This window comes from Odontesthes bonariensis, chromosome 22, assembly GCF_027942865.1.
Source record: "Odontesthes bonariensis isolate fOdoBon6 chromosome 22, fOdoBon6.hap1, whole genome shotgun sequence".
In the NCBI taxonomy this organism is placed as follows: Eukaryota; Metazoa; Chordata; class Actinopteri; order Atheriniformes; family Atherinopsidae; genus Odontesthes; species Odontesthes bonariensis.
This window is the reverse complement of record NC_134527.1, coordinates 23,667,386-23,682,395: the sequence shown is the minus strand read 5'-3', so window position 1 is coordinate 23,682,395 and position 15,010 is coordinate 23,667,386. Positions and strand designations below refer to the sequence as shown.

General features: G+C 39.0%; 1 protein-coding gene across 9 annotated transcripts in view; it reads right to left on the bottom strand.

Annotated features, from left to right (window-relative positions):
* The window catches only part of fcho2 (FCH and mu domain containing endocytic adaptor 2), a 46,212-nt gene extending 32,386 nt beyond the window's left edge, over positions 1-13,826 (bottom strand). For all 9 annotated transcript variants that reach the window (XM_075456238.1, XM_075456240.1, XM_075456241.1 and 6 more), the window contains exons 1-2: positions 13,598-13,826; positions 4,619-4,710 (exon numbers count right to left, since the gene is read on the bottom strand). In XM_075456238.1, coding sequence (XP_075312353.1) covers positions 4,619-4,710; positions 13,598-13,630 — 125 coding nt within the window. In that variant the 5' untranslated portion in view covers positions 13,631-13,826. The remainder of the gene's footprint in view (positions 1-4,618; positions 4,711-13,597) is intronic.
* Between the last annotated feature and the right edge of the window lie 1,184 nt (positions 13,827-15,010).

The following is a 15,010-nucleotide window of genomic DNA, read 5'->3' as shown; positions in this document are numbered from 1 at the left end:
TGTTGTTTGAATCCGCTGCTTCCCCCAATTTCCTTTTTTTAATCCTTCACTTTGCAACAAAGTGACCGGAGGAAAAAGTGCATCAGTGTAACAGCGAAAGTCTGAATTATGCATGTCCCGCTCAGCCAGCTTCTCTCTGCGGCAATGCCACAGGAACAAGGTCAGCCGGGAGGAAACGGGACAGCCGTGCACATGCACAGACACAAACCTGTATCCATTATGCAGGAAAACACAAACATCCCACAGACAAACAGAGTAAGGGCATAGGATGCAACGAGAAAGAGAAGCAATATGGGCAACATTTCAACTTCAATATCATAATGGCTGCTCATTTCTATACTTTGTCGTATTGTTTCCACTGTGAGAGTGTCAACAACAGCCTCGGTCTTTAAAAAAAAAAAACTAAATCCAAGAATACTGCTAGTGGATCTTAACCAAAGCAAGTGAAAGTAGACGCTAAAATATATACTGTATGTTGCACACTGCAAACAACCCACATTTTAAAGAAAAATATCCTCATCTCTCACAGCTGTTTTCTGTATATATATATATATATATATATATATATATATATATTTTTTTTTTTTTATACGCATCTCTTGGCTTTATTCTCTGACATAAACGTTGTTGTTTTACCTTTCGTTGTGTGAAATTCAACTTGGCTCATGCAAGAAAGTTCTGCCCTTCGCCGAAGATGCATTTCTTTTTAGTTCCCCAGCAAGATTATGTGAAATTGATTGAGCGAAATTTCTTGAAAGTTGGTAGAGAGGCGGGATATGTGCAGAGTGAACGGAGGTGTGGATCCAGAGCATTTTCTTTCAACCCAAAAAATAGGACACTAGCAATGGAGTGTCCTTCTTGTTAGTATAACAGATTATTGATCAATGCTCAGCATTTACGAGTGCCACAAACTGTGTTGATTTCACTTCAAGACAAAGGCAACTTAATTAGATTCATTTTAGCCTTAAATATTACCAACTGGGCTGTACTGATCGTGAAATTTAAGCTGGTCCAGTCCAGAGTCCAGACTAAACATGGAGAAGCAGTATTTAGCTGTTATGCTGCAAACAAGTGGAACAAACTGCCAGTGGAGATTAAACTTTCACCAAATGTAGACATTTTTAAATCCAGGTTAAAGACATTTCTGTTCTCATGTGTCTATGCATGAAATATCTTTTAACTTATCTAGACTGTTGCCTGATTTTAAATTCATTTAAATGATTTTATTTGTTTCTCTTTATATTATTTTATGTATTTTTAATGCTTCTTGCACTCCCTGCTGCAATGCTTTTATTTTATGTAAAGCACTTTTTGAATGTGCTATACAAATAAATTTGATTTGATTTGATTTGATTTGAAGGTCAATGGTCACCTAATACTGATGAATAATTTGCCTTTTTCTGCACACCATTGATTTGTAAGCATAATATTAATTTAATAATCAATATTAAACCCTGCCGAAGAGCAGCTATTTACTGGCAATAAACATTTGAACACATTCTTTTTAGGAAATCACTAATTTCATATGATCAACTTCAACTACAAATCTAACAAACAGCCTCAACAGTTTAATGTCAAGAGAAGGTCATCAAAACGCAGCTGGTTGGAGATCAGAAGTGAAGCAGCTAAAAATAAACATCCACTTCTCTATTTAGGTCCATTAAAGCACAGCAAAGGAAAGGGGAGCGGTATTGTGGTGCCATTGCAATGAAGTTAAAATGTAAATAAGGGGAAATAATGGAAATGGTTTGAATAGGATCAAAGATTATTTGACAGATTAACATCTGTTTCAAATAGAAGTTTTAAAAAGGTACAAGGATACAAAATGATTGTGAAATTTAGAAAAAATATAAATAAATCTAGAATTTGATGCCAGCAACACTAAAACGTTGGGAGAGAAGTTGTGTTACATCAGCCTTCCTTTCCAGGACACTTGATGACCAAAATGATTTGGGAGCTGAGGATACAAACTGTTGCAGTTTCATATCTGCTGAGTTGAAGATTTCAGCTTCTCATCATTTTGAAGTAGCTGTTCTCATCATAATGATGGGCCAACCATCTTTTATATTACACAGATCCAGAGTGTAGGCAGGCCAGTCAAGCACACACACCCATGTGTGTTGTGTTGCTGCTGGATTTGTTTAAAAGTTCTAAATGTAATGAAATTTTCAGTGAAGACAGTAAAAATTACATTATTATTTATTAATTATATTATTATTTTATAGTGTCTGTTAAAGAACAAAGATTGAATCTAACTAGAAAATTGGACAGAAATTAATCTTAGACAAATAACCTACTTTAATAAGGCAGTATACAGTATCATTTACTGTTTGCATAATGTAGTAATAGTATGTAGTAACAGTACTATATAACAGTAAGCATGACAGATGTAATTTCAGTATACAATGTGGATTTAAGGCACTATGTGATGGCATAAAGACCAGAATAAAGCTAATATGTGACAATTTTCATGTCAATTAATGAGCCTTTATCGTGTTCATCTCCACGTACATCATGTCCACTTTGAATAATAGAAAAGACACAGGATAAAACAGTGTTTTTAATGCTTTAATGCTCTGTACAGGTAATCAAATGTTGTCGTAACCTAAAAATGCTTTTAAGGAACTGGGCGTCAACCGACAGAATGGCAAAGGTACTAGTAATATATCAACTCCATGCACTGAGCTTTTTTCACCACCAGAGGTAGCTATAGTGCACTTTTTGAGAGGAAAGACACCATTAAAGGATAAGACCGGTTTTTTGACATTGGGCCCTTGATTTCACATTATAACATGATGTTCTACTCACCCCTGCTTGTTGTTGGTCATTTGGAGCTGTTCCGAAGATATTCGCGAGGCGTCTGGCTGCTCTCTTGAGATATTCGGCCATGAAACGGTTTCCTATGGGCAAGCTTATACAGGCACAAACTATGCTGTTTATAATTTATTAATTACTCTACACTAGCACTGATAACGTGGAGGTGCGTCGCTTACTTAAAAAAATCCGGGTTACTAATTTTGAATTTTAGCCGAATGAATAAACAGGCAGCAGGTGTGTGGGCTGTCTGTGGCAGTAGCACGACAAGGACGTCAGTAACACCCACTTTCCGACAAAAAAAAAACAAAATTACAATAACCCGTTTTTTTTTAAGTAAGCGACGCACCTCCACGTTATCAGTGCTAGTGTAGAGTAATTAATAAATTATAAACAGCATAGTTTGTGCCTGTATAAGCTTGCCCATAGGAAACCGTTTTATGGCCGAATATCTCAAGAGAGCAGCCAGACGCCTCGCGAATATCTTCGGAACAGCTCCAAATGACCAACAACAAGCAGGGGTGAGTAGAACATCATGTTATAATGTGAAATCAAGGGCCCAATGTCAAAAAACCGGTCTTATCCTTTAAACACCACTTTGTGTTGCTAAAGTGAAAAAAGCCCAGCCACCCTGAAAGCCTGAGCAAAGTAAGCGTGTATATGATAACATTGACTGATAGTACACAATAAGTCTCACCCTTATTCATTTTGAATAACGCATTTCAATTTGTCATTGTGTAGTATAAACAACTGTATGTCTGCTGACTGAAGAGTGTTCATGTTTAAGCAAAGTCCGAAGCTAAAAGCCGAATGGTTTAAAGAGTGCGTTCAAGCTTCACTGATGGTCGAACTGCAAGCTTTATTCCACAAAAGTATGCTGTTTGTGCAACATTATTTTAAAGTTGGTAGTTTTTCCTCGTAACTCCCTGCCTCTAAAGGATAAACTGTTTATGTGCGCTTGCATGAAAAAAATCCAAAAGAACCAAATTTTGTGTAGGATTACGCCACAATATTAATGTTAAATAGCTTTTGAATTGTCATCATTCATTATGAATAGCACTTTACAATCTTTGGCAATGATCACAGCTCAGTGAGCGTTATGAATTGTGCACAATGTGTTAAAGTGTCGGAGTCACTGAGAGCATTCTTCAAAGGTAGACAGACAGAGGAATGTACTGCTGGATTCCAGCGGTAGACCATCTATCATGTGGCAGGTTATAAACAAACACCTTTCACAGAGTGAAGCTAATCTCCAAGGAGCTGGGAAGGATTTGAAAAGAAGCTATCATTACGGTATTATCAAGCTGCAGACCCTGATGCTGTGTAACATAATACCAGGGTAGAGGTGGGCTTACATTTAAGTTCTCTTGACAAAGAAGTTAAGTTTGCATAATATTCACAGTTGTGTCAGTGACTCAGAATGCTGTTTCCTGACCTAATCTACTGGCTTATGTTCATGGTAAACACACAGCAACTGAACCTGACTCTTCTTGAGCCTTTTTCTCTTAAGAAACATATCTGAGGCAATTTCTTGACAAGTCATGCGTTGTAGTTGCTATGGAACAAGCCGATATTACTGAAGATGGGCACCTGCAGCAAACAGGGTAATTCAAAGTGTTATCAGATCCGATAAGAGTTTGGCTGGAATAAAGAGTAATAGGAAGTGGAAGTGCAAGTTTTGACTTGACACGTTGACTTAAACAGACAACAACATGGACAGGAAAGACATGTCCAACAAAGTATAACCAGTTAATTAGTGACATGCTGAATATGCCAGATCAACCGCATTCAACCTGTGTCTCACCTTTCTCTGATGAAGTCTGTCAGCTCCTTGGTGGAAATTTGGCCATGCTTCATGTTGTGATAGAGCACGTCAAAGCCATTATTTTTTTCTCCCTGCATGTCAGAGACAAAACAAAGCCAACAAACATTAGTCCGCGGAAAAGCAGCAGCAGTAGCAGCAACAACAACAACACTACCGTACACCAGTCCCAGATCATTCATTACCATAAACACTTTTTCTACCATCAGCATCCTCATTGTCTGCATAGCCTCAAGTTGCATTTGCAGCAGCCTCTGGTCAATCATGCTCATCTTGGCCATGTTTGGGATAAGAATGTTTCAAAAAGTGATCTAAAACAGCAGCAGACTGGGTCTAATGCAAGAACTTATAGTGTAAGAGTTTGTTTGTAACCACGCCGCTAGGTTACGGTGTCCCGTAGCACAAATGCTTTAAAAATGCAAATGTACTTCTAAATAATTTATATCCGCAAAACAAAACTGTTGGGCTTAGGTTTACGAGCGTGATAAACATATCTATCACAAATATAGTGAGTCCCTAATACTGCTACAAATGATACGTTGGTTTTGATTATTTCCAACTCACTATTCTGGATTACAACTGAATAAGAGTAAATAGATCACATTAGCTTTAAAGGACATTGTTTATCATGTCATGTTATTACATTTTCAGAATTGTTGGCTTATGTGTGACTGTAAAAAGAAAGGACAACTAACAAATATATATATCAGTGTCTGTGTGAAGCATCTACGGTAGTTTAGGTTTTCACCAAGTTAAGCTAGCTCAGAAGATCCTGCTAAGTAGCTGAACCAAACAAGGCCAATTTCCCTCTAAACCAAACTCACAGACTGTGATATATTTCAATAACAGCAAAGAAGAAAAGCTAACCAAATTACATTAAAGAATCTACAAAGAGGACTGGCTTGTAAAGGCAGAAAACTAGTTATCTGCAAACTGAGGAATCTTCTATGGTTAAACCAAACTTTATTTAGGCCTACCCCACAGTATTTAGTCTAAAAACTAAGAACATCAAGGACCCAAATCTACTGGCATATTCTTCAAGATTTCAGAGCCCTAAAACACACATTTAAAGGTGACAATGTTTTAGAGAGATAGAAACCTAAGGCATGTGGTTGTAAGAGTGATAAGAAATTATCTCCGACAGGATGTGTGACCCACACTCGCCACTCCAGAGCTTTTACAGCAGGCACGATGTTAGCAGCACTCGATCCGTCGCTCTTCTTACCCCGATGCACCCATCACTCTGGACTCAGACCACATGTTCTTGTTTTTTACTGTTCCAGAGACCAATCTTTGTGCTACCCAGAAAATTGAAGCAGCCTTTTTTCCTCCCCTCAATTAGCCTCACTGATTAGTGATTTTCTTTAGGCTAAACAGCTGTTTAGCCTTAAAACCTTGATTTTGCCTGGGACTAGTTTTTGTCTTACTTTTGCTATTAAACATTGCCATTAGTTGATTTTCTCCAAAACATTTAAAGAATCTCTTTTCTTCTGACCACACTTCCTCTTTGAAGGTGATGGTTCACCACTATCCTCTAAGTTAGTTCACAGTATATTTCTAGCAGTTTTAGCCATCCCCTTAGTTGTTTTATTTGCTTAATGCAGACAAATAAGTCAATGCTTTAGAAACAGAATAACTTATATTGCACAACCACAGGAGGTATTTTCCAACACAGTAGTTTAAGTAATGGAAAGCAAATCAGTGCATCACTCGTTATGGTTACAGAAACATTTAATTACTGCAGTGCTTTTCCAATGGCAGGCCCCTACCTGTTTGTTTAGTTAAATTCAGCTGGTGGCTGGTTATTCTTTCCCTTATAAAACATCCTGCAGTGGAAACACTGACATGGAAATGCTTTCTTACTTTGCTACAATTGAATGTAAAGAGAGCACCATTTTTGTTTTCTTAATCTCTTAATTATGTGCTTTTACTGTTGTTTGCATTATTATACATTACACATTTTTAGTATGTTCATAACTTCTGCTTTTTTATCGTTTTTATGGTGACATTTTGAGGATTTATTGCACTGTCCCAGGCAAAATGATGGATTCTAAACCATTTAACTTTGTGCCCAGTGCCCATTGGTCAAAATATGGATGGTTGGTTTGTATTCTTTCCATTTAATACTTTCCCTGCTGATTCTTGGATGTTTTATAATGACCCTGAGGAAGGCCACAAGTTGTTTTATATATCCTGTAAACTGTTACTGGAATCCTGACCTTCCCAAACAAAGCAAATGTCTTAAACAAGATGGAGAACAGCCAGAATGTTTCTACTGCTGCTGGGGTTGTAATGGGGGTGAGAGCTCATTTATTTTGTAAAATAATCATGGCTCTGGGTTCTTGCTCAACTTCAGTGGCAGCCAGTAGGAAGTGATCTACACTGTAAACTTTAATAACACAACATTCATTGCACAGCTTACTTAAAATCTACTTGTTGCCTCTGAGAGGAGAAGGAACCGCTTGACTTCCTCATCATTCTCCATTAAAATTTAGGTGGAAAAATACAAACTATGACTTGCGGTGAAGACAGTTGCATAGCTTAGCATATTTTGATTGTGGTAGTCTGTTCGATGTTGTGTGAAACATGGTAAATAAAGATATACTGTGATAAAAAATGCAGAGCGGACCAAAGTGGTGAGTCTGATTTAACAAGAATAGCACTTGACAAAGACAAAGCGACTCACACATCTGATGTAGGCTACATCGTATTTCACCCTCATTCTTGTCTAAATCTCTGTTTCAACTTGAAGCCCAGGCTATCACAGATATTTGTAAGACCCTGGAGTGATCCAATGCCAGTAGTTTGGCATACATTAATGCTGCTTTAAGGCATGGCTTTAGCTTTGTTTTTTCCACACCGATGAAAGTTCACGAAGTTTGTGTCAAAAAGCTCAATGCTAGGTCCAACAGAAGTACAGTATATTTGCTGAGCAAACAGACATTAAAAGAAAAGCATCCTGCTGTAAAGCTACAGCTCAGCAGCCTGTATGTTACTCCTGCGAGCAGACCACTGGGATGTGCTTCCTGTTGCAACAAGATAACTGTTAAAGACAGATGAAGCCGTGACATGCAAACTACAGCACACAATACATGTCAAGGTGGTTAAATCAGACACTAGTATTACTCAAGGGTTTCACAATATTGCATAAGCTATAACAAACACAATGAGATCGACATTGACAATTGGCCAATCAGTCTACAAAACAGGGAAGTGACGGCGGTGAATGAAAACAAGCGGCTCCAAACACAGCAGAGACAGAAACAGGAAGAAGGCCTATTCAGCGATATCAATGAATACAAAAGAAAAATAAAAACAAACACAGGAAACAACTGAGGGCGTTTTTTACTTTTCACAAGTTACAAAACTGGAATTATTTCTGGGACAAAAAAAATTAAATCTATAACAAACCAGAGCAACAAATGGAAGAAATTGGAAAACGTGGGATTTTTTAAATGAACCACGGACGACATTTATTTACAAGAGAAGAAATTAGGATTAAACTGTATCTATATGAGCAGAGTAAGACACAGTTTTGCACCGTACTGAGCGTTTAATATTCCAACCACGCATTGTGAAATTCAGAAGCACTCGTGCTTGGACTAACATGGTTTGAGTTCAGCTCAGCTCCACGCCGAAGGCAGGATAACATGCTGAGAGGTTGGCACATATCAGCCATGGTTTGTTTGAGCAGTAGTCCTGAAGTAGACAACTTCAGACAAACAGGAAGAAATCATAAACACTGTCAGCTGTCCGATATTACCTCTGCCTTTACCATCAGTGAGTTTGAACCCTGGCTGTGGCATGCTTTGCTCAGACTACATGGCTCTCTGTGGGCTTTGGGCCAACTAAAAAAATGAAGGCAACAGTCCTGCGACTAGACAGCTTACGTCACATTTGGACGATGCTTTTGCTGAAAAGACTTGTCTCATTCACAATTTATTTTAAAATCAGAAAAAACATATAAATTACAACACAATTGACAACAAAATAAGGTTCAAGATTCCCTGATTCGTGTAAACATAAAGGTTGCCGGTTCAAAAGTTTTGGGAGCACTGAACACTCGTATCGTGGTCTCATATGAAGTTTCTCCAAAGTCAAGAGAAGATTTTAATGAGCAGAGCCTAAAACCCAAACAGTGACATCAGCAAAGCTTCATGCTGTAGAACCATGTTTGCAAAACAAACAACATACTGCTTTAGCAACCTTTTACTGTATTTGGACACAACAACATCATCGATGTTATTCTAGAGAAACAAGCAAAGTAACTGACACCCCCAATCTGAAATACCACCTTGAAGGAAAGACACAAACCCACAGAGCTACAGTTTATCATCTAACATCTGCTGGGCAGAGCAGGACAGGAATTCATCGTCTTTCTGTTAGAGCACAATACAAGTCGCAATATTCTGTGTGTAGAGAATCAAGTGTTTCTTGCCTGACAGGCAGTAACATAACCCATGACACAGAGAGAGCCCCAGTTGTCTCAGTTTTACCCTCTAACAACAAAAGAGAACGACAGTGAACTAAGCAGGATGTTTTTCCTCGTTTCAGAGTTGTTTTATCCATATGACTGAACGATTCCCTAACTTGTGCCGAAAGGTGGGCTGTTGTGAACGTGCACAACAGGGTAAGACATTCGGTTTGCTATTTCAGGAATAAATCTACCTCTTGTACTTTATGTTAATTCATCACATAATAGTGTAAAATGTATTGTAGGGAGGATAAGTATCCTTTAGCTGGCTTTGAGCGAATATTTTCCCCTGGCAACTGACAGAAACAGGGAACAATAAATAAATCAAATAAAATTTAGACTTAGCTCAATATGACACTCTCCCTCACCCCTAAAGGTTTGGTTTTCCCTCTTTTTTAAGTGAACTACGAAGCATTTTGCTTTATGTTAAAGATGTGCAAAGCTTATATCCACACATATGGGAATTATTCTCCGACACAGAGAACACTGCAACTTAACTTCCTGAAATGCCTTTTATGCTAGTCCAGCTATTTCAGCGACTCGTGTTCCTCATTGTGTAACCCATTCTCAGAATGCACACCTAGCAGCTCGTCTGGCACACCCTTGAACAAAGCACAGTAGAAGGAGCAGCCATCATTGTTTCCTCATGCACTCTTGCTATCTTGAGAAACTCAAGATCAATTGAATCACTTTTAGTTTTGAGGACATTGTCACAATAAATTGTGCAGTTAACCTCCTGCAGCTCATGTGTCGAATATTTCAATTTGCTCTGTACTTACATATAAACATATAATGTTTTAAAACAGAGCTGAATTTCTCCAAAAATGTAGAAAATTTTCATTTTCATCCAACTGTGTTGAATGAAACGTATTCAGCAGTCCATAACTTTATTCATTTATCTAATACTGCCATGTTGTTTGGCAACAACCCTGCTGTATTTTTTATCAAACATCTATCTCTATCTATTTATTACGCCGCTTGATCTGAACGGGGCATCCAATGTAGATCTGGTCAAAGGTCCACAGGCTAGACCAATGTAAAAATGTTGACAACCAGAAATGAGAGGCTTGAAGACCAATTTGAATCCTATCTTTCGTGCTACATAGAACGAGGAGCTGACGTCACCCGTTGCTGTGTTTGGATGCCCTATTGTATTCCCGCTGGCTCTGAGGGCGTCTTGTATGCACAGACCCTGAATTTTAACTTCAGGATGATGTTTTCTATGCTCCAACTGTAGGATCAACTTCTAAAATCACATCTCAGTCCATTTCAACTCCTCATAACCAAATGTTAAGCAAATCTGTCTTGTTAACAGCAAGTTAAAAATGTGTCTTTAATTAGTTTAAAGATTAGAACACACTTCATTTCAATATAGTGAATAAAAAAAAATACAACTCAATAAAGTAAACACATTGCTGAACATGTTAGGAAGTATTATAATTTGCTTACGTTCCGAAACTAGCAAAAGGAAGGGGGTCAGATTTTGCAGGGGGTAAGATTATAGCATTATATTGCCATGTTCATTAGCCGATCTGACATCCAGCTTCTCAGTTCAATTTCTCCTGCTAGGGTGTGATAATGTCCATAGTCTCTCTCCTTTTTCTTTCTCTATCTCTCCCCTTCCTTCTGCACCAGAATTGAGGGTTCTTAGCCAAACAAAGCAACAGCAATGGTAGTAGGCAGAGGTAATGAGAGAGTATTTCTTACATGATGATGGTGCTCCTGTTCCAGCAAGCAACACATTACCCTCACATTCTCTGTTAGCTGTTCACGTTCCCTGATGGTATATGTATGAAAAATAAAGGCCGAGTTGTAAGTAACGCTGAATGAAAACATTGCAAATTGTTCAAGACAGCAACTTCTGCAGGAGTCTCGACCTGTTATGAGTGTGATTATGGCGCAAACAAGTACAGTAAAGTCCAGGTTTTTTTTTTTTTAAGAGGACTGTGCTTCAACTCATAGATCAGGAGTGTAATTTCTGCTGAGCCAGCCAACCATTCAGAGAAGGATGAGGCTTGACACACAAGTGTCAAGTCACAAATGTTTGAACGTTTAAACACATAAACCTATTCTAGCAGACCACCCAAAAAACACAAAGGGCCTCTGAATGAGCATAATATGGGCTCTTTAAACCATGATCCCTTATATGGCTTCAGTCATGTGACCTCAGAGGTCACAGAGTGGTGCACCCAGCTATCGCAACTCATCAAACTAACAACAGGAAACACAGGCTGAGCTTATTTAAGTATAAACACGCTGCATGTTATATAGAAAAGCAATAATATGAATCAAGAAGACCACAGAATGTGACATGTGGGGGGATAGCAGGATACCTCAAAAAGCAGGTTGATCTATGACTAATTGTGACTCCTAACTCAGCTTGTATGGATGGATTTGTGAATGCATGACACTTCACATGACTGACCATAACTTCTGAGCCAAGTAAATTCTGTGTGAACCTTTCAGACCACACACAAGCATACAGACAGGGGAGAAAAGGCCATCCTGTTGGCTGTATCAACAGTGTGTGCTTATCACACTGCCATCTTATTTTCCCATGACATGCTGCAGTCTAACAGACAGCATATTAAACATGAGCTCATAGATTCATGTTAGAAAGTCTGCCACCACACCACATACTGAGACCTCTCAGAACACATCCCACATACTGAACTTATATTACACACACTCAAAAAAAAAAAAAAAAAAAAGGGAAATGAGACTGGGCCCGTGAGTGAATCCAGTGAGCGGAAATGCTGCTGCCAGCGACCAGTCAAGTGCAGCAACTTTGACAGAGAAACAACATTTTTGCACCATGTCTGGCTCCTAATTCCTTAAAGAACTTGTTTTTTCAGCTGAGGGGAGAGATTTACATCAGAGATTCAAGCCAAGATTACAAACCAGGAAAGAAGCACATCAGTCCTGTCTCGTTTGCTAAACTGAAATAGGCTGAAAAATCCTCACATCTGACAAGATTAATGCGCCTATGTGCCTGCTTGTGGCAAAGATTTGTAGTCAAGTCAAAAGGGAAATGGATGCATCCCCTAATGCCAAGTATGTGTGTGTGTGTGCTCTGCATGTTAAACACACAGCTGATCATTGCCATCACTGGATTCTCTTGTGGCTCACTGCAGGGCACAAAGGGCAGATTGAAGAATCAGGAGTGTCTCAGCTCTCCTTTTTTTCCCCCGTTTAGTTAATGATGTGATCTCCTTTAGAAATAAAAACATGACGGGGTGACAACGCTTTACTTTTTGAGGCTTAGCTTAAAGTCACTTTCATTTCACGTTGGTTATATCAGCTTTGTAAGCAGTAGATCCTCCCTAGCCTTCACCACAAGTAACTGAGGTCAAGTGAGGCTAAAAACTAGGTTCCCACCTTACAGAAAACATGCCACAGAATGACAAGAGACTGTTTCCAGCTGAGTTACTGGTTGACTGACACAAAGAAAAACTGCAACAGCCTAAAACACAAACATGTCAGAAGTTATGTTTCAACAAGTCAGAACTAAAGCTAGTAAGTATGTAAAAATATATGTTTTGGCAACAGTAGATGTAATCTAAAAGGTAAACACCAAAGAAATAAATAGAATAATTCAGTAATAAAATTAAATACATATTGACCCATCTTTTCTCAGCCGATTTACTGCATCTATATAAAGTATTAAAGAAGGGGGGGGGGGGCAACCAAAGAGTCCTCATTATTTGATACAATAAAAATATGGCTATATTTATGAGTAATTATCAGCACCGTGACGAACACTTGGTATATCAGAGCAGCAGTTGTTTTTAATTTTAATGAGAGTCTTGTCTGCCTGATTTTATTCTAATGAGAAGTTTTAAAAGGACAGAATCAACAGGAAGACGAGCTTTAACATAGCCACGTCAAATTATCGGCGGTGAGATGACCTTTAGCGGTACACAGGCACACACTACACCATCTAACCCAGCCACGACAGCAGCAGCTGTAGAAAATATGAACCGATACAGCAAGAGGTGGGCTCCTTTTTATGAATCTCCTCTAACTTATTTAAACATCTGGCCTCTCACTGAAACTTTGCTACGGAAGAAAATGACGCGCACGACGAAAGGCTGAGACTGACAGCCAAAGCGTCCAATAGCATTCGTGGAATTGACCGTAAACATTCCAAGAAATCCAGACGCAGCCAATTAACGGAAGAAGGAGTGGACGCTGTGAGCTCTCAAGTTAGATAGGTTCACAGAGGCCCAAACCCCGGGGTAGCAAAATAATCGCCGACGAAAATTAACGATGGCCGCGGGGTTGTTGACCGGTTGGTCTGGCGGCGCTGGCCAGCGTCACCACCACCGAGCCGGCGTGTGGACCAGACAGCTGCCTCCGCGACCTGAATAATACTTGACTTTCTTACTGACATGGACATGATAGAGAAAGACAACATAGCAAGAGAATAATGAAGAGTCCCACCGGTGTAAACACCACGAACAATAAAAAAAAAAAGCACCACCTACCCAGAAATTCTCTAGGAAGTAAGGCGTTATCATCTTGTTCTATTCCTGTCTGCCGCAAACTCTTGAATTAGTTGTAATGCAACTTTTAAAGCGTAAATCATCCACGTTCTCCCCCCGTTTCGGTGCTATCTGCCTTCCCCGTTTTCCTCCTCTTTCCCCTTTCTTCTCCCTTCCCACCTACAGACTCCACCTCCACTCGGCTGTGCTGTGCTGTGCTGTGCCTTTCCCCTTTGGTTTCTTCCCGTTGACTGACGGTTGAAGAAACAGCGCTACCAACGGCCGATAAATGCACCGGAGTCACGGCCGCTGTAGCTGACTGAAATGCTGCCTTCACGTACTCTGCGTAAATGTCGGTATACTGATCATGTTACAACTGCACACAAACTGTGCGAAAAACCTTATATTCAGTATGACTGAAAACCGAAAATAGATATGAACTAGACAGCATGGACATACACAATAAAAAATTATACATAGCCTGACCTCGGTGTGTATAATTAACATTATCCCAAGTACCCTTATAAGGTTTCCTTTGGGCGTGATACTGGTATAATCAAAAATAAATCAAAATAATTCAGAAATGTTCAAGTGTTAAACCACCCCTCATTTCTTTCTAATTAGCTTTCAGTGATTTTCGTCTAATCTTAAAAGTGGTCTTGAACCATAGACCATAGTTCTTTAGGTTCTTGTTTTTCAGAGGAATGCGTTTTTTGTTTGTTAGCCAATTAGTAGAGCAAAAAAAAAAAAAAACGTCACTCAAGTAATGAACAAGTGTTGTGTCTACACATAAAAGACAACTTAGCAAACAAGCAATTTTAAAAGTGTATCTTTAGACAATTTGTAACTTGCAGCCTTTTGCAAAGGCAAATCATTTGTTCCCATTTCTTTCTCAATGAACAGTGCCCAAGATAACAGTTTGGCAAGCATAAATAGTATTTTGTACCAACAAGGTGACTCCCAAAGAAATATTAGATGGAAACGTGGCACATCTCAGAATGGTGTGCAGTGTGTCCTTAAAATAAAATCAAGAAACTGGACAAGTGGAGGACAAAAAGAAGAAATGGCGTGCCTAAACGACTCTACTCTACTTTAAAGTCTATCTTCTGATGGCTGCCTGTCCATCAGAGGATAGACCTTCCAGACCCCTCAGGTCATCTGGATCTGTTTTTTATCAGTTCAATGAGTCAGAACCAGACATGGAGAAGCTGCATTCAGCTTCTTTGCTCCACATGTCTGGAACAAACTCCCAGAAAGCCTCAGATCAGCTGAAACACTCAGTGTATTTAAGTCCAATTTGAAGACACACCTATTTTCAGCTGCATTTGTATAAAACTCCAAATCTGAAGCTTGAGTTTCAAAACATAATCATATTTTAACTACTGAATTTATCTATTGTTCTTATTTCTTCCTTTT